At 43.8% G+C, this 25,583-nt stretch overlaps 1 protein-coding gene across 2 annotated transcripts in view; it reads right to left on the bottom strand.

Annotated features, from left to right (window-relative positions):
- Nucleotides 1–25,583, bottom strand: part of OPCML (opioid binding protein/cell adhesion molecule like) — a 1,043,576-nt gene that overhangs the window by 223,797 nt on the left and 794,196 nt on the right. For both annotated transcript variants that reach the window (XM_013975837.2, XM_018043456.1), the window contains exon 3: nucleotides 14,588–14,820. In XM_013975837.2, coding sequence (XP_013831291.1) covers nucleotides 14,588–14,820 — 233 coding nt within the window. The remainder of the gene's footprint in view (nucleotides 1–14,587; nucleotides 14,821–25,583) is intronic.

Genomic DNA, 25,583 nt, shown 5'->3' with positions numbered 1-25,583 from the left:
TTCAAGCTGCCGGGCTGTCTCCCCTCCCCACCTACATCTTATGCAGCGGAAGACTGTAAGCCTTATTTTGAAGGTGATTGATTTGGTGTGTTTTCCACTTTCTTTCCTGCTGTGGGGACATTTTGCCTCCATGCGTGATCACTTTTTTTAAAGGGACTTTGATTTTCCTGTCCCCTCACTTTCCACCCTGCTGCTGCGGAACCAAGGGCCGAGAAGCTTTATTCCTCAAGTAGCTATTCTGTGCTCTCTGATTCTGCTGTGAGTTGTCGGTGCTCTGGATTAGCCACGGCCAGGGCGCAGACCCCTCGATTCACACTCCCGTTGGTGGGGCGTTTAAAGTGGGCACGTGGGGACGTGTGCACAGCAGCCAGACATTTTTTTTTCTTTTTCCTATTGAAACGCAAGCATAGACTTCTCTTACTTTATTTTGGATGTGAGAGCAATAAGGATAATTCATCAGAAATGAAGCTATGCCTTTTGGTATATAGTGCTAGTGTTTGTTGCTCAGCTGTATCTGACTCTTTGTGACCCCATGGCCTGTGGCCCACCAGGCTCCTCTGTCCATGGAATTCTCCAGGGAAGAATACTGGAATGGGTAGCCATACCCTTCTCCAGGGGATTTTTCCTGACCTAGGGATTGAACCAGTGTCTCCTGCACTGCAGGCAGATCCTTTACCGTCTGAGCCACATGGATTTTAGAAATATCTTTAAGTTTTGCGTATTTATGTCAGATGTAAGATTCTTAAGGAAAACAGAACCTTTGATGATGATTTTGTGCTATTTCTCTTTTGACTCAAAGTTGTCTACTTCTTAATCCTCTTTCAATAAGCTTAATTGTAGATATTTTATTCAGAAGTACCTTTTGGACATGAGACTAAAATTATGACAATAATATAAAAATAGTTGAGAGAAGAATACTTAAAAATAACAAGAATAACAATTGCTTTACAATTTTGTGTTAGTTCCTGTTGCACAGCAAAATGAATCAGCTATATGTCTACATATACCCCCTCGATTTTGGATTTTCTTCCCATTTAGGTCACCACAGAGCACATTTTAAAGCAACTATACTCCAATAAAAGTTAATTAAAAAAATAAAAATAATAAGAAAGACACCAAACTTCAAAAGTAGGGATATTGCACACATTCAGATATATTCAGAAGATGCCTTGGTTCTTCCATTATTATCCATAAAACCCAACATAATTTATTAATATATAAGGGGTCAGTGGCTATATTTTAATGTGACAAGACTGTGTAAGGATGAGTAGAGGGTTCAGAGTTCTAAGTATTAATGAATCACCCTAGCATAACACCAGTCATGCAAACTCAGAAGGTAGGTTAATTAGCCTAACACTATAAAACAAATAATTTTAAAGTTGCACAGGACCTATGATAGAGTTGTTGTTTAGGTGCTAAGTTGTGTTTGACTCTTTTGTGACGCCATAGACTGTAGGCAGCCAGGCTCCTCTGCCCATGGAATATTCCAGGCAAGAATACTGGAGTGGGTTGCCATGCTCTCCTCCAAGGGATCTTCCAGATGCAGGGACTGAACCTGCATCCCCTGCATCTCCTGCTCTGGCAGGCGATTCTTCACCCACTGAGCCGCCTGGGAAGCCCCTGTCCATGTTTCTGTCCACTTAATGTAGAACAACCCTAAGGAAAAGGAAGGTAAGGGCAGGCTTTATTTCCCCAAATTTAAAATGAAGACCCTGAGACTCAGCCCGATTAAGTAACTCATGTAAGATCACGGAGCAAGTAGTCAAACCAAGAGTTGAATTTTTCTTGCCTCTTATTGAAAAGCAGCTTGGTAAGTGCATTTTGTTCGGTATGTGTTTGAATTAAGGCTTTGCTTATCAGTAACATTGCCTTTTCTGTTGGATTAGCCTGGATATTACAGCATGTGGGAAACACAAGCCCAGCCGTGAGTCGGCAGAGATGTGATCAGTTCTCACCGGTGTGGAGGAAGACGGGAGAGCGTGAGTCAGAGACTTTCTGAGGCAGCGTTCCACACAGTGCCTGCATCTACTCTCCCTGCCTCTCAGGAGGCCACGCTGACCAAGATGCGACAAAGAAGCAGGGGAGCAGTGGAGAGGGGCCACTGGCGGAGAGAACCGAGGGCATCCAGGCACAGAGGTGCTTGTGCTAGAGAAGGCTGGACATGGTTCCCCATGTTCCCTGGGGAGGTGTCTGCAGGGTGCTGAGCCCCGGGTTGGTCTCTCCTGTCTCCTCTTCCCCTTTCTCTCCACCCCTCCCCACCTCCTCTGCTCTCTCGCCTCCCTTAGCATCCCCTCTCTGTACCCATGGCCCTCTCTAGGCATCTCCAGGTCTTCTCCCAGCTCCCCCTTGCACCTTCTCTTCTAAACCATCCCGGCTTGAGTCCCACACCCCCTGACTCCCACTTCTTTGGGCCACTTAGATGCCTATCAAGAGAAAGAGCAGGTGTCACCCCGCCCTTCTGCCCCTCTCATTTCAACAAGCCCAGTTTGACCTAAACTGGAGAGCTTTACACCAAGAAGTTCTGTGCATGGGCACTGTTCACAGTAAATTGAGTATAAAAATCTCTATCCTGAACCAAACATTGACTGTCCATCCTGTATCTGAGGGCTGTTGTTGTTGGTTAGCCACTAAGTCGTGCCCAACTCTTTGCAACCCCTGTGGACTGTAGCCCATCAAGCTCCCCTGTCCATGGGATTTCCCAGGTAAGAATTACTGAAGTGGGTTGCCATTTCCTTCTCCAGGGGGTCTTCCTGACCTGGGGATTGAGCTTGCATCTCCTGCATTGGCAGGTGGATTCTTTACCACTGAGCCACCTGGGAAGCCCTTGCATTTGAGGAAGGGACGCCAAAATTCATCTTGAAGCTACCTGTGCCTTGAAAATGGCCAACATTAGGATGGTTCCAAGATCTCTAGCCATGGCCAAGCTCTTATACAGTAGGCAGTTCCATTTAGATACCTCCTTTGGTGTAGACACAGAGAGTCTCTTCTGCCAACCTATACATTCACTTAAAATCTGTGCTTCCCCCTGAAAAATTCTAATAACTGAAAAAGCCAATAACAACACTGGAATTTATGATTATCTCTTCAAGAAAGTGAAATAAAGTGTTAGTTCCTCAGTTCTGTCTGACTCTTTGTAACCCCATGGACTGTAGCCCGCCAGGCTCCTCTGTCCATGGAATTCTCCAGGCAAGAGTACTGCAGTGGGTAGCCATTTCCTTCTTATTCTTTTTCAATACTGACCTCAATTAAGGTGACATTATGAGAGCCACTTTTCTGCAGCTCTGTTAATCACCATTCACTTATCAAGCACAGGGAACTCCCCTCTGCTTTCAACTAACAATCAACCAGTAATAAAACTCCAATTTCTGGGGGACACATGGCTCCCTTATCTGGGGATTTTAGATCACCTAGGTAGCTGTTATGTTGTTTTTGAGAGGGGAAAAGCATCTATCTGAGCAGAAATTAAGAAGGAATTGAGAAGCTCGAAAAGAGGGGGGGGGAAAAAAGTAAGAAGAAAAGAGGAAGAAATGGAAGAGAGGGTAAAAATCTCTCTTCTAACAGAATCTTCTTCTAAAGCTGTTTATGATAAGGGGAGGATTAGGGAGCTCACATTCCAGCTATATTAAATTAAATCCCAGGCCCCTTTTCTCAGACACACACAGGCCTGAGAACATCAATCCTATCACGACAAAATAGCCCTTGGGAAAAGGAATCCTCCTGGCGGTGTGCCATCCAGCTCTTACAAACTGTGAGCCGTAGTAACAAACCCATCCAAGAGGCATATTAATAATGACATGAAGAGACACATTTATTGTTGATTGTTGAGATGGTGGCAGATTTATTGCCAGTCTGCCAGGAGGGAGGGTCTGGCCCAGCAATGGTGCAATTAAAAACAAATTGAATACAGGGACAAAGAATCAATAATCTAACAGGGCAACTTTCACTTGCAAAATACAAATATAAATTAATTGACCTGAACACAGTTGCTAACTGGTCATTAATGTGTACTTGCTGGCCAATCAGCATGCGGCATTCACTCCATCAACAGATTGCTGCAGGAGGGTGGGGAGGAGTGCCTTCCCACCCTGCCTGCCAGGGCTGCCCTCTGGGCCATCTTGTTTGGGGTGATTTCTAATATCACTAAACAGAGTGTCTGTGTCACGTCTTTCCCCTGAAGTTCTAAATTATGGAATTTTTAAAACAGTTTCACTAATAACTTCCCTATTCAGTAGAAATAAGTGTTTTTTGATGTTTCACTATACAGCAATCTATCCTGAGTGTGAGGAGAAGGTAATTAATCTAAGCTCGGTGATATGTTTTTGTGGTATGTATGTATGTGTGTGTGTGTGTGTGTGTGTGCGCTCAGTCACTCAGCCTTGTCCAATTCTTTGCGACCCCAAGAACTGCAGCCCACCAGGCTCCTGTGACCATGGGATTCTCCAGGCAAAAATGCTGGAGTGGGTTGCCATGCCCTCCTCCAGGGGATCTTCCCAACCCAGGAATTGAACCTGTGTCTTCTGTATTGCAGGCAAATTTTTTACCACTTAATCACCTAGGATGCCCTATTTACATGGACTACTAACTCAATATAAATTTGTTGAAGAGTTATCTATATGGTCCTGCCAATTCAGATTGCAATCCCTAAGTTTTGACTATATCAAAAATGAAAGAGCCAAATCTGGCTGTTGCCTTCAAGGAAAAATCTAGGAGAGGAAAAGAGTTAGGCCCACCAGTAGCTGAAATAGGAAATGGGAAGTTTCAGGGACCGTAGGCAAGTGCAGGTAAGGTTTGGAATTACAGAGAGAGCCTTTGGCTTTGGGATTTAGCAACTCTAAAACTGCACTGTTCAATATGACAGCCACTAACATGTATGACTATTTTTAATTAAGTTTTTTAATATGAAATAATACTGAAAATTCACTAGCCACACCTCAAGTTCTCAACAGCCCCCTGTTCTCAAAGTGGCTAATAGCTGCCATGTCGGACAATGTAGGACATTTTCATCAGCACAGAAAGATCCATTGGATAGTCCTGCTCTACAGGGTCTGGAGAACTTAGACATTCAGAGAAAAGTGCATTCAAGACAAGTTGTTTGAGAAATGAAAATGAATGCAGGGCATTAGGGGCGGAGGTTTAACAAGGACAAGTTTGGCTAAGTTGTGTGTAGGATATAAAAACACGACAATAGAAAGTAAGACTGAGAAAGGAGGTCTGCCCCTGAATTGTTTAGCACTTGGAAAAGTGATATAAGAGGTTTTGACTTGACTGCATTGTCAATAGGGAGTCATTAAAATTGCTAGCAGGGGGAAGTGACACGATCAGACGTGTGCACCAGGAATATTTAGACAACGGTGTTAAAATGAATTATACAGAGGCAGAGACTGAGGGTGGGGTAGCAATTAGGACGTGACAGTGAAAAGTCACTGGAGGGTGAGATGCCGCACTTTGGTGGCTGTGGTTGTGGGAACGAACAGGAAGGAAGAGAATGACTTTATTGGACATGACATCTGTTTTGATGGCGAATCAAGAGAGAGAGAAAGTCAGCACTGAAGCCAAGGTTTTATACAAGGATGGTGTGCTGGTGAATAGAAATGTGAATTAAAAGAAGAGGAAGAGGTTTTGGAGCAAAGAAGAGAAGTCTGGGGTGAAGCACATAAAGATACCTACGGGGTACCCATCTTGGAGAGTTCGGGAAAGAATCAGAAATAAGAGGCTAGAATTAGGGAAGAAATTAAGAAACAGAAATGTAGATTTCAGTGACAATGATATTAACTCCAAGGAAGAAGTCATAATCACTAAGATTCATAAGGTAGAAGAAGAGAGAGGTTTAAGGAGGATAGATCCTGACTGCAGAGATATTAGGCTGAGATTCTGTAAACCAAGAAAATCTGGCAAAGCAAGCATGACTTGCAAATGAACAAGTGAGTCAGTCTGGTCTGAGGCTTATTGAAAAGGGAGGGAACCCAGAGGAGGCTCCACAGAGAGGTTAGGTGCTGGTTTCGCTACAGATGAAGCAGAGCTCAAATCACAGCTCTTCTCAGCTCCTGACACTCAGACTCTCTGAGCCTCAGTTTCCTCATTCAAAAAAATTAGAAACATGCATCCCGCCTACTTGGGTTAACTGGGAAACAGAATTGGATCCTGTCTGTGAAGTGACCGTCATGCTTGGTACTCAGACATGACAGACATGGTTTCTAATTATTCAAAGGCATATCTTTGACTGCTTTTCCTGGGATCGTTTTACTTTATTTCTATTGTTCTTCAATTTCTGAACCTACAGAGGAGAATGATGAGTGAAGGGAATGATTAGAGAGAAAACAGTCAAAGGCTTTTTGCTACCTTGATGAGAAGCCAAAGCAGGAAAAAGTGGAGTAGAGAGGTATTGTTGCTCGGACGCTGTGTTTCCGGTAAAACTTGGTAATGAGGGGCTTGGAACTAGGCTTGTGGTTACAAGTCAGAGTCTTCAAATATGGATCCACATGCTGCCCATAGGAAAATATCATCATTCTAAATTCACAGATGACTCTGTTGCTAGGCTATGGTTGACTAACCCTGTGGTAGTGAAGTCTGAAATCTTAGGTGGGATCCTGACTGTAGGAGAGTCCTGATGAACTTTCAACTATGACGAGGATTGATGAATATTTACTAACTTTTCTTCTAAAGTGCCGCTGCTTCCCCTACTGACAGCAAGAGGAAAGATCTCTTCATATTTACTTGAGCTAGTGACATCAGCTGAACTCACCACGCAAATTAACTAGAACATACCGGGCATTTTCATTTTCTCCCACATCTCCATATTGGTGATAATTCTGAGGGCAGACTTCATGATACTCTGTTTGTTTAGTTCCACTGCAAATAAGCAAATGGTAGCTCCGGATCCTGCCACTTCTCTTCCTGGCTCCTGTATGTGTCCCCAAACCACGTGCCAAGACTGGCAGCACCATCTTGGATCACAGAGTCTCTGCGGTGTGCTCCAAATCGACTCACACACTTGGATGGACCCAACTGAAGCCAGGGCTCCCATATGGAACTGTTGCCCTCTTGGCAGACAGGCTCAAACTATCTCCAGCCCTGACTTGTGTTCATCCAGCTTCAGACTCTGCCTTGGTCTCATTCAACTTGGGAAATCCTAGCTCTTCCTGCTCCTATAATTTAAAGATCATGAGGAGGAACTGAGCACATAGTCCCCAGACCCAGGCTAGCGGGAGGCTGGACCTGTGTATTTCATGGAGAGGAGGATGGAATTCCATGGGCCACAAAAGAAGCAATTACGAAACCTGAAAACCTGTGTATGTTATCATTTTTGTTTCTAAGCAGAGCTGAACATAGTCCCATATTCCTTCTCACAACAGGGGAAGTAGAGACTTGATAAAATGAGAAATCTTTTTTTTTTCTTTTTCTGTTTTGTACTGTGTTGTCAGCAACTACACATGACATGAGGAAAGACGTGATAATGTAGAAGATTGAGTGGAGGTGACCACCGATTCTATTTCAGCTATGAGATGTGTCTAATTCCAACAGATGTCTGCATAACACAACGTGAAGGGAGGGACAGGACAGCTGCAGAGACTGTGAGTGTGAGTCTCATTCCAGCCCTGAAGCCAGGCTGGAGGGACCTGCACAGGACCCTCTCCTTGTGAAGGACAACTCGTCAAGTGCCTCCCTCTGCTGGGGACAGAGGGCCTGCTGCAGGCACCGATTTCAGTCCTGATTCTTCTAAGGTGTAATTGCTTTCTTGGTTTACCCAACCCTGAAATTAGGAATCTGAGCAGATATTCAACATTTGATGTGAGTTTTGGGGTTTACAAATATCAGGTGAAGCAGGAAAGAAAAGGATGTCTTTCATGCTGCTGCTGCTGCTAAGTCGCTTCAGTCGTGTTCATATAGATCTGTTAACACACACGCACACACACAGGAGTAAGGTTAAGGTGTGCATGTGTATACCTGGAGGAAATCATTTGCATTCACTTGTCTTCTTCACCTGGGATAAGAAGGCAGGAAGGGAACATGCCAGGGACACAGAGGAGCAGAGCTCAGGCTGGGGAGGGAGTTTTTGATGCCTGGTCTTGTTCTTTTCCACATTCCCACTCTGCCTCTGTAAAGAGCAAGTGTGATTATAATTTAAAATACAGGCCGAATAAATTAAATGGATTTCAGGTTGACTGCCCGCTTTTCTTTAGGCCCACAATTATGCATGTTAATTTAAATGACTATTTAAAGAATATTTGGGACAAAAGGGGAAAATAGAGGAGAAAAAGAGGTGAGTAGCAAAGGAAGTTGGAAATAGGTAGGCCCTGGCAGAAAGTAGGCACCCCTGGGCAGGTGTGCCCCGCTCACATTTTGGAGATGGTCCACCAGGTACCCGGCCCCCATCCACCACAACCAGCCTCAGCCAGGACCACTCCACCCCACAGTGGTCTCCTGGGGAGCCACCCTTCTCCATACCACCTCAGAACTTCTACATCTTTCTCAGAAATAGTAACATTTACCTGCCCTCTACTTAGCTATGAGTTAGCAATCTGGCATGTGAACCCAACACTTGGTCTAGAATTAAAATTCTTTCTTCGCAGCACTATTTGCAATAGTCAAGATAAAGAAGCAACCTAGATGTCCATCAGCAGATGGATGGATAAAGATGTGGCGCAGATATACAACAGAATATTGCTCAGCCATAAAAAGAACGAAATAGTGCCTTTTGCAGCAACAGGGATGAACCTAGAAATTCTCCGTACTAAATAAGACAGAAACAAATATCATGTGATATCTCTTATATGTGGAATTATAAAAAAATGATACAAGTGAACTTACATACAGAATGGAAATAGACCCACAGACATAGAAAACAAACTTACGTTACCAAAGGGGAAAGGGAGGAGTAAATTAGGAGTCTGTGATTAACATCTACATACTACTGTCTATAAAATACATAATCAGTAGGGACCTATTTTATACCACAGGGAACTATACTCAATATTTTTAATAACCTGTAAGAAAAATAATTTCAAAATATAAATATAATCTAAACATATATATATAAGATATACATATGTACATACATATATACACACACATATATAACCAAGCCACTTCACTGTATACCTGAACCTAATACAATATTGTAAATCAAATCTACCTCAATAAAAACAAAGCAAAATGAAAAAACAACTCCTGGTATTTGGGCTGCTTTGACACTGGCTAGCCAGTATAACTTGGAGAAATCAACTCTGAATCTCAGGCTTTTTTTCTTGGAATGTGGAGACTTCCTGTTCGGTCTCCCAAGGCTTCAGTGAAGAATAGTCAAAAGATACCGTGCATGCAGAGGACATTCACTGTGTGTATTTTGAGAGCTTTCACCTAAAGACAAGCCTAGCAGAGGGAACTGAGAGCATTTAGTAGCTCCATCATCTTTGGGCAAGTTTTCACTCTTTCTGAGCCTTGGTTTCCTTATCAGTGCGATGTGAGTATGGTCTGAACTCTGCAAGGAGGTTACGAGGATCAGTAGAGATCAGTTTACACTCATGTGCCCTGTGCAGGGACTGGCTGACACCCAGTGGAACAGAGGACCAGACTGGGTGGAGAATCAGACTTCTTTCCCTGCTGAACTAAACTTGGGTACCACGCAGTCTCACCTGAATTGACTCCAGGCTCAAAGCCCCAGAGTCTTTGCAGATATAGAAACTGCACAGACTTGTTAACACAATTCATCATTTCTAGCCCTTTGCCTAAAATTGGGTTTAGCAAGAGGAGTTTGATCCATGAAAGCAAGTGTCTGGCAGTCAACAGATTTTTGAACTAGGCAGGAGAGTAGACAGAGATACCAACATCCAAGGAGCAAAGATGCACCAGATTTTCCTGTCTATGGATCCCTGGCAGTGACAGAAACTGCAACAGGAGGAGGTCCATACAGTCCAGGATGCTGAAGAGCTCGTGACAATCAGAATGACGACTGGATCCTGGATCCCCTAAGGGGCCAACATTCTCAGTACTTACACAGTGTAAAGAGGTAACATTTAGAACATATATCCCTGGAAGGATGAGCTACTGGTAGATTAATTATCATCTCCTTTGTCTCTCTTTCAGCCTCTCCTTCTTTTATGGCTCTAGCATCCCACTCCTGCTCCTTCCCGCTCATTTCCTTTTTTGAGCTCTGTCCCCAATTTCTGTTTGCACAGTGAAACATCAGTAGCAGGAAAAAGAGGGAAAAAGAAAGGAGAAATGGTAAGTCCCCATGGTTCTAGGTTAAAGAAATCACTTTAGATGCGGTTGCCAGTGGAGGGAGTGGCAGGTGCTGGAGAGACACTGATTGTGGAGTCACATGGTCGAGGTTCAGACCTGCTCCGCTGCTGACTCACAGGGGACCCCGGCTGGTCTCTTAAACTTCCTATGCTGAAATGATCTAATTTGCAAAACGGAGATACCAGTCGCTGCCCTGATGTCTCCCAGGGCTTGTTGTGAGGGTCAAATGAGGCAAAGATTGTGACCAGCGCTGTAAAGTACTAAGTAAGCTCACAGAACTCATCTGATCCTTGTTAGAACATGTCTCTTGGCTTGTCACATTGATGACCTCATCCCTCCAAGGACCTCTTTCCAATCACTGTCCACTCTGAGTCATCTGGACAGCCTGACTATTCCCTGCCTGCCTCTATGTGCTTGCAGGGACTTCAGGATCACTGCCTTCTGCTGCCATTTCATCTCCTGCATCAATCTGTCCTTTGTCCGTTTTACAAACATTTGCTGAAAGCCTAGAATGCCTCAAACAGTGTGCTATGCCTACTGTTCTCTAGCGCACACTCAGCCTCTCAGTCATGTCTGATTCTGCAACACTATGTACTTCAGCCACCAGGCTGTCCTGTCCATGGGATTTTCCCAGAAAGAATATTGGAGTGGTTTGCCACTTCCTCCTCCAGGGGACCTTCCCGACTGAGGAAGTGAACCTGCACCTCCCGAGTCTCTTGCACTGGCAGGCCAATTCTTCATCACTGAGCCATCTGGGAAGTCCCACTGTTCTCTAGTAGGAAGAGTCAATCTCACAAAACATACCTACTCTCATGCTAGTAAATTTATGACTCTCAAACATACCCTTCTTGTCTTGCATTATACCCATTTCTTAGTTCTGTAACTCCTGTATAACGTCTGTGTTTTCTTTATTCCTACAGCTCACAACCCTAACACCTTCCTTTCCCAGTGGCTGAAGATCCTAACTCCAAAGTTACTAGCAGACCATCTAACATTTCCCCAGACTTTAAAAGGGAGATGATATCTTTTTAATTCTTCCTCTTTCAAGGCCTTGGGATTAACCCTCTCAATTTCCCTTGGATGATGTCTCCTAAAGGAACCTTCTCCATTCCTACAGGGAGACCCACAGCCTGCTGTCCTCACAGCTTGAGTGATCAGCCTGACCTGATCACTGTGCCCCTCAGCTCCTCATCACAGGAGGAGCATCCCTCACCCCATCCCACACAGGGCTGCCGGGTTGGTTTCCCACCCTGGCTGCCTGAGCCCCGTGCTCTGAATTCCCTTAACGCTTGGGTACACAGTCTCAGACTGAGCATCATACACCAGGTACACAGTCTTAGCTATGCTGTCACACACCATCACATGGTGCCTTGAAGTTATCCCTTCAAGGTGGTCAAGATGTATCTCGGGGACCAGTGATATTCTTTTAATAAATGCAGCTTCTTGCCTTAAAGAGAAGGACTTGGAAATCAATCCCATCAGATATGTGGAGAGGCCACCTCATAAAACAGGGACAGACAGACTTCGAGTTTAGTGATACAGCACCTCTCAGTTACTCCACTTTGCAGGAGGAGGGAACAACAAAGCCCAGAGCCCCCGGGATCGCCCTTTGGCTCATGGCACTTGTCTGCTAGAGGTGATGAGATTCTAACACTCTCAAATGGGCAGGAGATAAATAAATACCATATATATATGGACAAGTTGCAGCTCGGAAATTTCTCAGTTTTTCTCATTGCAAAATCAATACCCATCAGCAGTTGGAAATTAAAGGCAAGATTAGGCCTCAGTTTTATACATGCCTTATTGTATTCCAAAAGCTTTCTACTCGGTCAGATAAATCTTCTTTAAGAGGATTAGGAAACTTTCATTATCTTTATCTAACCTGAACTAACACTAAGTCTGAAAAATTAATCTATAGGCTGGACGAAAGCCGACCGCTGCTGGGAAGGGAGAGACTCCCGGGCTTCCTTCTAATAGAGCCATGGGGTCTCTGCTTCCACCTGCTGGAAACTCAGTGGTCCCCAAAGGAAGACAAGTCAGCCATTGTTCACCAAGATGGAGGAGGAGGCAGCTCCCTAGGTACCTCCATTTAGCCTCTCTGTGAATGTGAAGCCCAGTCTGCTAAGATTTCTGAGAGGAGGCATTTCCCTTCCTCCTCCACCCTCCTGATCTCTGAGTTGAATGTCACAGGGGCTACGGAAGTCACTTGGCCTGAATTGTGGAGACTTGAGAAAGTGACCTCTGGGATGAAGGACTCTATTGCTCTGCTTCCTGCTTCTTCCCAGACTCTTTCTGACCCAGATATCTGAGACCCATGGGGAGACCCCACTGGCTTCCACATCCAGCCCCAGGAACTGCTTCCAAGCTTCTTATGAAGTATTATCCCTGCAGCTCTGAGCCAAGAGCCCGTTACGGCCTGTGTTGACTTTGACACGCTTGTACAATCTGTCTTCTTTCCTGAAAAGCGAGAGTCTTATTCTGTTTGAGTCTGTTTCCGTATAGTGCCTGACAGTTCTTTTCTATTTCAGCGCCGAGTTTCCTGAATTTGTAGATAACTTTGCTGTCAAGGCCACGGAGGTGCCATGGAGGCGTCACTTCCTAGGCTGAGAATTTCAGCTGCTCTGGAACCAAGCCCAGGTGGCAGGCGGGTGGTGAGAGTTCACACTTCCTTGTTTTCTCAGATATCCCCACTCATATCAGATGACTGATCCTGGGGAGGGCCTCACCAGAGGAGAAGCATCAGACATGGTACTTGTCTTTATCTCCAGATGGCAAGTTGCCTTGTTGCCTTGTAGCTCCCAAGACATGATCATCCCAAGCCATACCGCTGGTGGGATGTGGAAGGAGAAGAGACACAGTAGGGAGCATAGGTGTCCTTTGTGTGGCATCAGATGTGGGAGTCTGGGGGCATGTGGGTCAGAGAAAGGCTTGGAGGCTGAATGGAGGCAAAGCTTCAAGTGCTACGTCAGCCCCAGGGCCTGCCGGGAGCAGGGGCTGCAGCCGACAGAGCCCCGGCCAAGCTCAGGCCGCTATCAAGGCCTGTGGAGTCAGAACCCAGATGGCCCACTAGCAAAGATCTCCAGCCAAAAGAAAAGCATGGTCCCCTTGAAACTTTATACATGACTGAAACATGAAAAGACTTTACCCGCTACTCAAACTTCCCATGAAACCAACCGAAATGAGCAAAATTATATACTTTAGAAAGGCAGGGATGAGGGAATACATACTAGCTGAGCAAGAATGCCGCACACAAATCACACACACCCTGAAAAAAATCCATTATGCTGACTGCAGATGGGATCTGATTAAAGGCACGCACTGATGCTAAGTCACATGTATTCTTCCTTCTGAGCGCAATGCGTGGTTCCAAGACGTTGGAGTAGGAGACACTGAGAAGACCCCGCCCTTTGGTGGAGGGAGGCTGTGTCATTGGGGCCTGGGGGCTGGTCTGCTTACCTGACAGAAATTGCTTCGCACAGTCATGAGGGTGTTGGCAGGGGATAGTTCATCATAAGGTCTTCCGTAGGGCTGCCTTACAATGCTTCCCCAAAGCTTATGGCTGCTCTCTGCATGAGTTTTTAATTCTTAATATTGAATAGTTGATATCTGAGATTCTGATTTTTTTCAACCCCATTTTTCTCCAACAAAATAAAATTCAAGTGGAAAACTCTTAAGTACTATGCATGGGTTATATTAATTCAGATTTTTAAAGGAGAACAGGAGAGGAAGTTAGGGAGCCCCCTTTTAATTATATACATTTATTTCCAACACAGAGACATCTTGACTAATATCCCTCTTGACCTCAGCTCCACTGTGGGGCTAAAAGGGTGTAGACAGATACAACAGCAATGCCAAACAACACTGAGAACCCCTTTCCAGATCACACATAACCATCAGCTATGCAAGAACAGCCATATGTCATGTGGTTTTACATCAATATTATTAACCTTTTATCATGAGCTAAGCCTCTGCAAAACAACAGGCACAGAGAATAGTCCAATCAATTTCCTAAAGTATCTTGCCCTAACTCCAGAGTGCTAAGTAACTAACATATGATATATTATATTTCTATATCTTGTCCAAACCCCAGAAAGCTCAACCAACTCAACAATACCAAACAACCTATGAATGAAAACAGAAGGACCAGAGATAAAGCTGAGAAGCTCTGTGAAGATCCTCCGCACTTAGTCAAGACACCCACAAGTGGAAGGGATCCAGGACACACTCGGTCTCTGGATCCTGCAGAGGAATGGCTTTTTGTGTCTTTCTACAGGAGGTGGAAGCACAGGCTGAGATCACATGCCCTCTGCATCGCTGACGGGAACGCCAGCACCCTGTCCAATCAACTCACCCTGCACAATGAGGTGGACGCGGGAGGTCTTGGGGTGGTTGTCCGTCTGCACAGAGCAGGTGTAGGGGCCCTCATCGTACACGTCCACGTTCTGGATCATGATGCTGTACTGGGTCGGCGTGTTCACCAGGATGATCACACGAGGGTCTATGGACCACTTGTCATTCCCGGCGTAGAGGATGGTGCTGCGGTTCAGCCAGGCCACCCGGGTGACCCGATCATCTATGGTACACCTGTGAGTGAGAGTGGGGAGGGGAGGGGGGAAGAAAGGGGAAAGGGAAAGCGTGGGGAGAGGGGAGGGGAAGGAGAAGAGGGAGAGAGTGTTAAGAGATTCTATTATAAATGCAGCTGTTGTTGTTCCAGGAGTAAACGAAATAACATAACCCAGTGTTAAAAGGGATCAATTATTGATAAAACTTCTCAAATAGAGGGCAACAGTGGCCTGAATCATCCTGAAGACCTGATGCTACAAAATCATTTCTATTTGATTTTGAAACATATTATGTGAATATCTTTGCTGTATATTTGCTTTCTATCTTATTTTTCCCCTCAGGCTTATATGAAAATTAGTTTACATTTCTCGAGCGCATTTACCACCTTGTGGGAAAAGTGGCCCAGGGCCAGAGGGGAGAGAAAGTGCATCGGTATTGCAAACATATCACAGCTAATCTATATGGCAAATGCTTCACTCGTTGTTAAGCCAAAAATGGGACATATTCACCTCCATACCCACCCCCTTGTGCTGTCATCGCCTGTACCCGAAGCTGCCCCAAGCCCTGCAAGTACAATCTATAGAACGGATCTTGAAATTCGCTGTAGAAAGCCAACAGTCTAGAGGTAGAAGTAAGGCTATCTCTTCAGATTTCAGGAGAGGGAAGGAGAAAGTGGGCAAGCAGAATTCTTCCTCCTGTTCACAAGCCCCTGCCTACCCCTGAGAACAATACAATTGACATCAGCCGGTCGGCACCAAGATCACCTAGGTAAGAAGCTGATCTCTGCCTCACATACACTCACCTACCCTTCCCAACAGTTGGAGGCTGTGACTATTGGTGGGAATGTAAACTAGTATAAATTATATGGAGAACTGAGTTACCATGCTGCTGCTGCTGCTGCTGCTGCTGCTAAGTCACTTCAGTCATGTCCGACTCTGTGCGACCCCATAGACGGCAGCCCACCAGGCTCCCCCATCCCTGGGATGCTCCAGGCAAGAACACTGGAGTGGGTTGCCATATGATCCCGCAATCCCACTCCTGGGCATATATCTGGAGAAAATCATAATTTGAAAAGATATATGAACCCCTATGTTCATAGCAACACTATTTGCAATAGCTGAGACATGGGAGCAACGTAAGTGTCGGTAAAGATGCGGTGTATAAACAATAGAATGCTACTCAGCTGGGCTTCCCTGGTGGCTAAAGTGGTAAAGAATCCACCTGTCAGTGCAGGGGACACAGGAGATGTGGGTTCGATCCCTGGGTCAGAAAGTTCCCCTGGAGGAGGAACTCCAGTATTCTTGCTGGGATAATCTCATGGACAGAGGAGCCTGGTGGCTGCAGTCCATGGGGTCATAAGAGTTGGACACAACTTAGTGACTTAGTGACTAAACCACCACCACCACTAAGCAACAGAAGGAAGTACTGCCATCTGCAGCTACATGGATGGACCCAGAGATGATCACACTGAGCAAAATAAGCCAGGCAGAGAATGGTAAACACCATGTGATATCGCTTACAGGTGGAATCTTAAAAAAATGGTACGAATGATCTTCGTTATGAAACAGAAACAGATTCTCAGACACATAAAACAAACTTAAGGTTACCAAAGGGCAAGAGGGGGGGATAGATTAGGAGTTTAGGATTAACGTACACACACTACTATATATAAAACAGATAAACAACAAGGGCCTACTGTAGAGCACAGTGAACTCTACTCAGTATTTTGTAATAACCTATAAGGGAAGAGAATCTAAAAAATAATATATATATGAGAAGAATACATAAGCATATAAGTGAGAGAATATATAAGTGAGAATATGTAAGAATATAAGTGAGGATATATACACATGGAACAACAGACTGGTTCCAAATAGGAAAAGGAGCACGTCAAGGCTGTATATTGTCCCCCTGCTTGTTTAACTTCTATGCAGAGTACATCACGAGAAACGCTGGGCTGGAAGAAGCACAAGCTGGAATCAAGATTGCCGGGAGAAATATCAATAACCTCAGATGTGCAGATGACACCACCCTTATGGCAGAAAGTGAGGAGGAACTAAAGAGCTTCTTGATGAAAGTGAAAGAGGAGAGTGAAAAAGTTGGCTTAAAGCTCAGCATTCAGCAAACGAAGATCATGGCGTCTGAGCCCATCACTTCACGCCAAATAGATGGGGAAACAGTGGAAACAGTGAGAGACTTTATGTTTGGGGGCTGCAAAATTACGGCAGATGGTGACTGCAGTCATGAAATTAAAAGAAGCTTCCTCCTTGGAAGGAAAGTTTTGACCAATCTAGATAGCATATTAAAAAGCAGAGACATTACTTTGCCAACAAAGGTCCGTCTAGTCAAGGCTATGGTTTTTCCAGTAGTCATGTATGGATGTGAGAGTTGGACTATAAAGAAAGCTGAGCGCTGAAGAATTTTGAACTGTGGTGTTGGAGAAGACTCTTGAGAGTCCCTTGGACTGCAAGGAGATCTGACCAGTCAGTTCTAAGGGAAATCAGTCCTGAATATTCATTGGAAGAACTGATGCTGAAGCTGAAACTCCAATACTTTGGCCACTTGAGGCGAAGAGCTGATTCAGTTGAAAAGACCCTGATACTGGGAAAGATTGAAGGCAGGAGGAGAAGGGGATGACAGAGGATGAGATGGTTGGATGGCATCACTAACTCAATGGACATAAGCTTGGGTAGGCTCCGGGAGTTGGTGTTGGACAGGGAGGCCTGGAGCGCCATAGCTCATGGGGTTGCAAAGACTCAGACACTACTGAGCAACTGAACTGAACTGAACTGAAAATATACATATATATGTGTGTTTTATGAAACACCTTGTCACTTTATTGTACACCTAAAACTAAAACAACATTGTAAGTCAACTATACATCAGTAAAAAGTAAATTAATTTAAAAAGAAAAACTGAGGTCATATTGTCTCCTCGGCATCCTTGGGACTCTAGCTTCCCTTTCTGCGCATTTTTGTTCTACAGCGACTGTCATTTCCCTTGTGAAGACTCAATCCCTAATTGGCGCTCTCTGCTCTTCACTTTTCAAAGGCATGTCTTAGTGGGAAAAAAAACTAACAAACTCCTTCATTTACTCTCAGTTGCAAATAAGAATTAATGTGCCAACTTTCTTAATAACAGCTGTATTTTCATGAAGGTCAAGTCCCTGTTGGAATGACTCCTGAAGGTTAAATTCCAGCCGTACAGCTTGAGGAATTGGCCAGCCTGGAAGCAGACAGTAAGTCCAGCAAACTGAAGGGTATGGTATCCCAGACCCTGGGACCACATACACAGGAGACAGTGCAGACGATAGACTTGTTTTTATTTTGGTCAATCATGTAATCCTTTGCCCATTTTTAAGCTGACATAATATTTTTAAAGTTTAAGTAATCGTTGCAAAGGATGCATTTTTGGTCTATGGAGAATATTCACATTTTAAAATTAAAATGTTATAATGTTCCTTTCTATATATCTCTTTACAAATTTAAATACCATAGTGATTTGATACTCATGATTGTTTGCTTTCAAAAGTCACGAACAAACTCTTTTCTAAAGTCATAAAATGTGTATTGCTCGTTTTTTAAACTTGAACTTGTGTATCTATTATATATATTCTCTGCAGGATTTTATCTGCAGCATTTTATCCTGATAAAGTATTTTATGTTTGAAAATCTTTTATTGATCAGCTATCATATTTATTTGCAACAATATATATAAAATGTAGAGACTGAAATTTTTTTCCATGTTCTGTGACTGTAAAGTTCTAAGTAATAATAGTTTCTTTTAGAATGAGTTAATGTTATAAGGTTAATATTGATAAAATGACCTAAATATTCTGTACATGTTGTTAAGTAATAATTAAATATAAGAAGTAAACTTTTACTGGAAATATAGCTTTTAATGGGATGGAGGAGGCTTTTCTGGTTATTATATAGTCAATAAGTATCATTATACTAGCGTGAGAGCTCAGGATCAGTTCTATTCCTATTTTGCTTTGAAAGAAACCAAGTTCACATAAGCAAAAAGATGGAAATGAAAATCTTGTATAGCAGTGTCATTCAATTTTTTGTACCTCTTCCAAAATATATGCCCAAAACCACATAGCAAAATAGCTTCAAAAATTATTTTAATGATCTCACAGCTGACAATTCAATTAATTCCTCCTTCAATTTCTTTTAAAGCAATGAATTGGAAAATACCTCACTTGCAAAGGGCTTTGTAACCCAGTATTAAATTCATTCAATTTCTCAATATCTGGACAGTATATTGCCAATATTTTACTAGGCTTTATGAAATGGCTATTAAAGATGGGTTATTTTGTTATTTGGAAGGACTTTGGTTAACCCAATATACTGAGAAAGGTGGGGAAAATTGAAATACTGTTTATTTTAATGTGCCAAATCACATGTCCTCTGTCAGAAAGCATCTCTGTCTCTCTGGATTCTAATTCCAAGAAGGAGAAGGAAGCAGTTTTGCCGTAAATTCATTACTGATTAAAAAAAAAAAAAAAAACTGTGCCATTTCCTTCTGGACCTGTCTGCTTTATGTTGCGGGGACTCTTCTTCGAGAATGGTGCTCCACTTGATGACAGATTGGTAAGGGCGGCAGAGGTGACAATGGGAGTCAAGAACACTCTCCCCTGGACAAATAGTTACGTGGAACAGTCAGAAAGGAGTCAGAACTGCAATCCAAACACAGGCACTTTCTTGGCAGATCCATTTAGGACATCTTAGATCCTGAAAAATGTTCTGCTTTAGATACACTTCCTTGTGTAAGACCTACAATTGCAGGCTGGGGGTGAGTGGCATCAGTTCATATTGCTGCAGGGTCTGGTAGGAGCTGACCCTGAGACAAGTCAGTTCAAATTGACCCTCCAGGCAGGACACATTCTCAGAGCCCTGCACACAGCCCATGGAAAGCCTCGTGTGCCCCTCGGGTAGATGACCCCTGGATGGCAGAGAGTTCTGTACTTCCAGGCTGTGGTTGTCTCCTTCATCTTGAAAAAAAAAAAAAAAAAAGTGTGTGTGGTTTGAGAACCCGAATAATGAGGTCGACCAAAATTTTCTTCAAATTTACAGTACTTAATTAATTTTCTCTTAAGAGATAAAACAGTCCTAGAGAACTGGAAGAACATTTGGAAGTGAGTTTTTGACAGCCATAAAACACCTCCAGCTATGTGTGAAAAGAGGAGTGGAAAGTAGAATCCGAAGGAGTAAAGAAATACCTGAAAGACAGTAATGGAAAGGGGTCTTGCTTGCAAAGCACCACATCCAGCTCTGCTGAATAGGCAACGTGGGATTCAGGTACCCTGGAAGAGGTAATGGCAACCCACTCCAGTATTCTTGCCTGGAGAATTCCAAGGACAGAGAAACCTGGTGGGCTACAGCCCATGCGGTTGCAAAGAGTCAGACACGACTGAGAGACTCACACACATTAAGTCACCGGTTTGGTTCTGGGTCAGAGGTGGGAATTACAGTTAGGGGAAACCCATGCCTTAAGACAGTGGTTTTCAAACTTTGTTTTGCATCAAAGTTACCTAGAGAGTTGTTGTGTTTTTTTTAATTTTTAATTTGGTTTGAAAATTCAAATTTATTTATTTTTATTTTTTATTGGGGTATAGGTGCTTTACAACGCTGTGTTGGTTTCTGGTGTACAGCAAAGTGAATTTTAAAACACAGATTGCTAAACCCAACTCCCAAGAGCTTCCTTGCAGTGGGTTGGAGGTGGGCTGAGAATTGCCTTTCTAACCAGTTTCCAGATGATATCAGAGCTTCTGGTCTGGGGACTTCCCTGTGAGAATCACTGACTTAAAGAAGGGGTTCTCTGATGGCTCAGTAGGTAAAGAACCTGCCTGCAATGCAGGAGACACAGGGGACGCAGGTTTGATCCCTGGGCCAGGAAGAGGGACCCTTGGAGGAGGAAATGGTAATTCACTCCAATATTTTCTTCTGAAAAATTCCATGGGCAGAGGAAGTTCGAAGGCTACATACAGTCCATAGGGTTGCAAAGAGTTGGACACAAATGAAGAGGCTTAGCATGCCTTAAAGAAACCAGACGGAAGACAACCAGCTCATCCTGAAAAGTGAAACTGGCTAGCTTCCATATGGTCGTTATTTTGTTCTTACTTTTATATTTTGCCTCTGAAAATACAAACCCCAAAACGGCCATGATTCACACAATGGTATTTCATGAGTGTCTAAGGTGTATTAGGTAACAAACACTGTAGGAGCTGAAATGCCAGAAGGAGGCAGACAAAGTTCACACCCTTGATCCTACAACAAAAACACCCAAGAAAATTGGTATCTTAGCTTCAGAGAATGACAAGCGGTGAAAATAAAAGCAAGACAAAGAGCGGAGGGTGCCAGGGGGCTGGGAGCATCCTTGAGAGAGACGAAGCGGTCAGGGAAACCCTCGGTGCCTGTTTGCTAGACACTGACGCTTTTATCATCTTCAATCCAAATGCGACAGGACACGTCTCTGAAAATCAAGTCTACGTTAAAAATAAATGTCACATACACAGATTAAAAATAAATCTCACTTATACCCACAGATAGCTGTGGAACATTTAGATAATCTGGATAGCTGGAGAACGAGTCTTGGAAACCAGCCTAACAAATGGTGTCTCTCCTTTACAGATAACTTTATAGATTCTGCATTCAGAAAATTGACAATTGGCATTTTGAGAAACTGAAGTTAACTAGAAAATGCCTTTTTATTTCCAGCCTAGTTATTGGGGTAATACCTAAATTATGTTGTGTGCTCGTCTGCCTTCAGGAGTAGACAGTGGCAAATAGAGTTTAATCTCTAATATAGACATATCATTCTAAATTTCCTCCTCTTTGTAATGCGATGGTGTTCTTCATAGAATTTACAGCACTGGATTTCATTACATATGTACCTATTTGCTAGGCTGTAAATACCACCTGGTAAGAACCATCTCAGTGGTCTTCACTTTGTGTCATCAGCGCCTCCCACAGCCCACCGGGAAGCTAGAAGGTGATCCACACATATTCATAATGATTAAAAGATGTAAGGTAATGTTTTTCAAGCTGACATAAAAAGAACCCACATAGGATTATAGCTAATGATACTGCATTACATCCTTGAGAGTAGATCTTAAATGTTTTCACCACAAAAAAGAAACGCAAATAATGAGATGGAATGGAGGTGACAGCTTATTCTACAAAGGTAATCATCTTGAAATAATTAAAGGCACCAAATCAACATCCTGTGCACCTGAAACTTACACAGTGCTATATGTCAATTAGGCTTCCCTCCTGGCTCAGTGGTAAAGAATCTGCCTGTCAATGCAGAAGACACGGGTTTGACCCTGGGTCAGGAAGATCCCCTGGAGAAGGAAATGGCAATCCACTCCAGTGTGCTTGCCTGGGAAATCCCAAGGATAGAAGAGCCTGGTGGGCTACAGTTGATGGGGTCACAGAGAGTTGGACGTGACTTAGCAACTAAACAATAAAACAATATGTCAATTATATCTCAATAAAGCTAGAAAAAAAAAAGGATCCATGTAAGGTAAAGTAGATGTCCTTGGAAATACTCTTATGTGTGTATCTCTGTATGAGCCATTCACACACAGGCACACACACAAGATCCACAGGTCCTCTATTTGTATTTTTTAATTCACTGCTTTCATTTTGACAATAGACAAATATCACATGTGCGTGTGGTAGCTGTGGTCTGACCGCAAGTAGATTTGAGTGTTTGGACTTGCATCTGTCAGTACAGGGGCATCCGTGAGCATTCCCTTTGTCTAAGGCTGATGAGAAGCACAGAAGGTGGACTCCCAGCATCACCAAGTTGTCCCTGCCAAGAAAAGTGGCTCGAAACCAAGTGATAGGGAGTCCCCAGAGTTGGAGTGAATCCGCGTAGAGGAGAACTTGGTCATCAAGTCTCATGGGCTGAAGTCAAGAGGTATCCTTACAGACATCGGCACCACATTTGTAGGCAACAAGGAAATTAATTTTAATAAGGCATCATCAGCTCCACTGATGCTGAAACCTTTAAATGATTTATGTATATGTATGATCTATAATTTTATTGTTTTTTTTTTTTTCCTTTTCTTTTGGCCAGGCTACATGGCATGTGGGATTGTAATTCCCCAATCAGGGATCGGACCTGCACATCGGAAGTGCACAGTCTTAACCGCTGGACCACCAGAAGAGTCCCTGATCTATAATTTTAGATTTTTGAGTCATAGAAGGGTATAGGGTGAAGGCATTTATATCTAGTTTAATGATTTTATGTACATAAGATTTTTAAAATAATATTACCAGTGGGAATCCCAGGTCATCTTGTCTCTGCCTACCCTGTCCCTTGCTAAAGAGTGACCTTTCAGAAAGCCGTCAAGAAATGCTGAAAAAGGTAAAAGGATTGAATGTTAAAACCTAAAATGTATTTCTTTGAATTTCATTTTTAAATTTACTCATGATATCATTTTTTGGCTTTGTTTTGTCGATTGCCTCTTTTTTTATAAATTGAAAGTTAACTGGATTTCAGTTAAAAATCTTATGTGTATCAAAATAAATTAATAATGCTATCAAGAAATGGGAAGAAGGTCATCTTGTTTTAGAGAATTCAAGGGTCAATAGTAACCGAATGTTTTAAAGGGAGAGGGGAAGAAAAACTACAGTATTTCTAGACCAGTTCCCAAGGTATGCTTAATTGCACAAAGCTGTTCTCTTAGGAAGCTTTAACTACTCAGTTGTTTCCTGAGTTACAAAGCCAGTCAAGTGGAGAACATCAACAAGAACCCTGAGTTACCTAAGGGGAAACTTCACAAAATTCAGAGAGAGTCATAACTCTGTAGAGCTAATATTTGCTGCTAGGGTCTGTTGGAAGATATATATGACAGCTTCCACAGAAGCATGGGGCAGGGTCAGAGCTGCTTAGAGAGGGACTTCAGGAGTGCCAGACATTGACTTTGAAGGTTGCCAGACACACGGCATCCTCAGATGGCTCCTAATTGGAGGATGGTGTATTCTGGAGTCACATTAATGCCTAGAAAGGGTGTGCACGTCTTACGTGTGCATGTGTGTAGGTGGGGGAGGAATGCTATGCAGAGAAAAGTGCGAAACATATGTGAAGGCACGCAAGGATGAGTGTCCTGGAGGAATTGGAGTCTTTGAAACAAAACCAAGGAAGATGTGGGCTCTCCTGAACACGATGTCACCTGAAGCAGTAAATCAGCCACAGGATAATGGTGTGCGGGGTTTCGGGCTGTGACCGATGATGGATGAGTCCATCAAGACAGTGCTTTCTGTGTCCTGAAGCGGCAAGTGAACTTCCCGTCCCCTCAAGCTCTGCCGGAAGGCCGGGAAAAAGGAGGGCAGAGTCTCTAGTGCAGGAAGGAAAAGGAAAAGAGTGATTGCATTGAAAGGTGGCTTCACAAAGGGAAGTCACTCACAACCACGGAAGAGGGGCTGTGGGCAGGGCTGTGGGAGGAGGGAGACAGGAGGAGGACTCCTATCGCAGGAAGGAAGGTGCAGCCCCAGGGGCTAAACACAGCTGAGAAGGGAGGACTGTCAGGAGAAAGCTCTGTTCCAGGTGATGGGTGGCTGAGCTGGTCTCTTTCCAGACTTCAAGTCACTGTGTGTGCCCAGGTGTGCTGGGGTGATACCTTCCTAGTTTCCTGAGGAGGCAGAGGCAAGGACTAAATAAAACTAACAACCAAAGCCATCACAGATCCCTGCCCTCAAGATTTTATACTCCTAGGGGAATGACAGAACAGAAGAGCATTGAGAAGACCCCGACCCCACTCATGGAGATGACCAAAAGTGTAGATCATCTGTGTGTTGAACAGACATTTATTCAGCACCTACTAATTGTCAGACACCCCACTAGGAGCTTCTCAAGAGATTGAGCAGGGTCGCTGCCTCTACCCTCTTGGTATTTCTGGATTTGCGGGATTAATGTGCAATCAACAACCTTCAGAATCCCTGAATCTGCTCAAACTGAGCCGAGGAGACCACTAGGATGGTCACCACAGGCAATGGCATGGGAAATCTTACTCCAGAGATATGGTAGTAGACAGGCCTTCTGAGGACATGGTAATCTAAGACAGAAAACTGAAACCAATCGTCAGGCACAGGTGTTGGCGACAGAGAGCATTTTAGAGAGAGGACAAGGCAGGTATGCAGGATCTGGGGTAGAAGTTGACTCAGGAAAGGAACAGAATGAAACCCAGAGAGGCCCAAGCAAGGCGAATGGGGAAAAGGGTAGATTCCAGGAGGCTGGGAGCGGAATGGATGCAACGTGACAAGTCTGTGTTTTAGACTGGGTGTGATGGAGCATTCCCTGAGTAGGTTGGGGTAAACACATGCCATGGTGTAAATTATTCTTACAAGAATATGCTGGAATCCTTTTGGAGACTGGATGGTAGGCAGTAGGACCACCAAGAGAGTCAAGTGTACCCTCGTAGACAAGAGATAACAGCCCTGTGACAAGAGGGTCTGAAGCTTAAGGAAGGGGTTGGGGAGGGGAGTGGATGATGGGGTGAGGTGTGAATGGGAGTGAAGGGGCTGATGGCAGTATCTGTAGATGACACTTTCACGGATGTTTCCAGCAAAGGCAGAAAGAGAAATAGAGCCATAAAAGTCATGGGGATCTCCAGAGTGTTGTTTGTTTAAGATTGGAAACACTGGGAATTCATTTGGTAAATATTTACTGAATACTTACTGGGTGCTAGGGCTTTTCAGATGTTTAAATGCCCACCAGTTTCCTGTGCGTGGTGTTGATTCACTAGGTCTGGGTGAGAACCATACACCTGT

Source organism: Capra hircus, chromosome 29 (assembly GCF_001704415.2).
Source record: "Capra hircus breed San Clemente chromosome 29, ASM170441v1, whole genome shotgun sequence".
Taxonomy (NCBI): domain Eukaryota; kingdom Metazoa; phylum Chordata; class Mammalia; order Artiodactyla; family Bovidae; genus Capra; species Capra hircus.
Note: the sequence above shows the minus strand (reverse complement) of the source record. Positions and strands in the feature narration are given on the sequence as shown.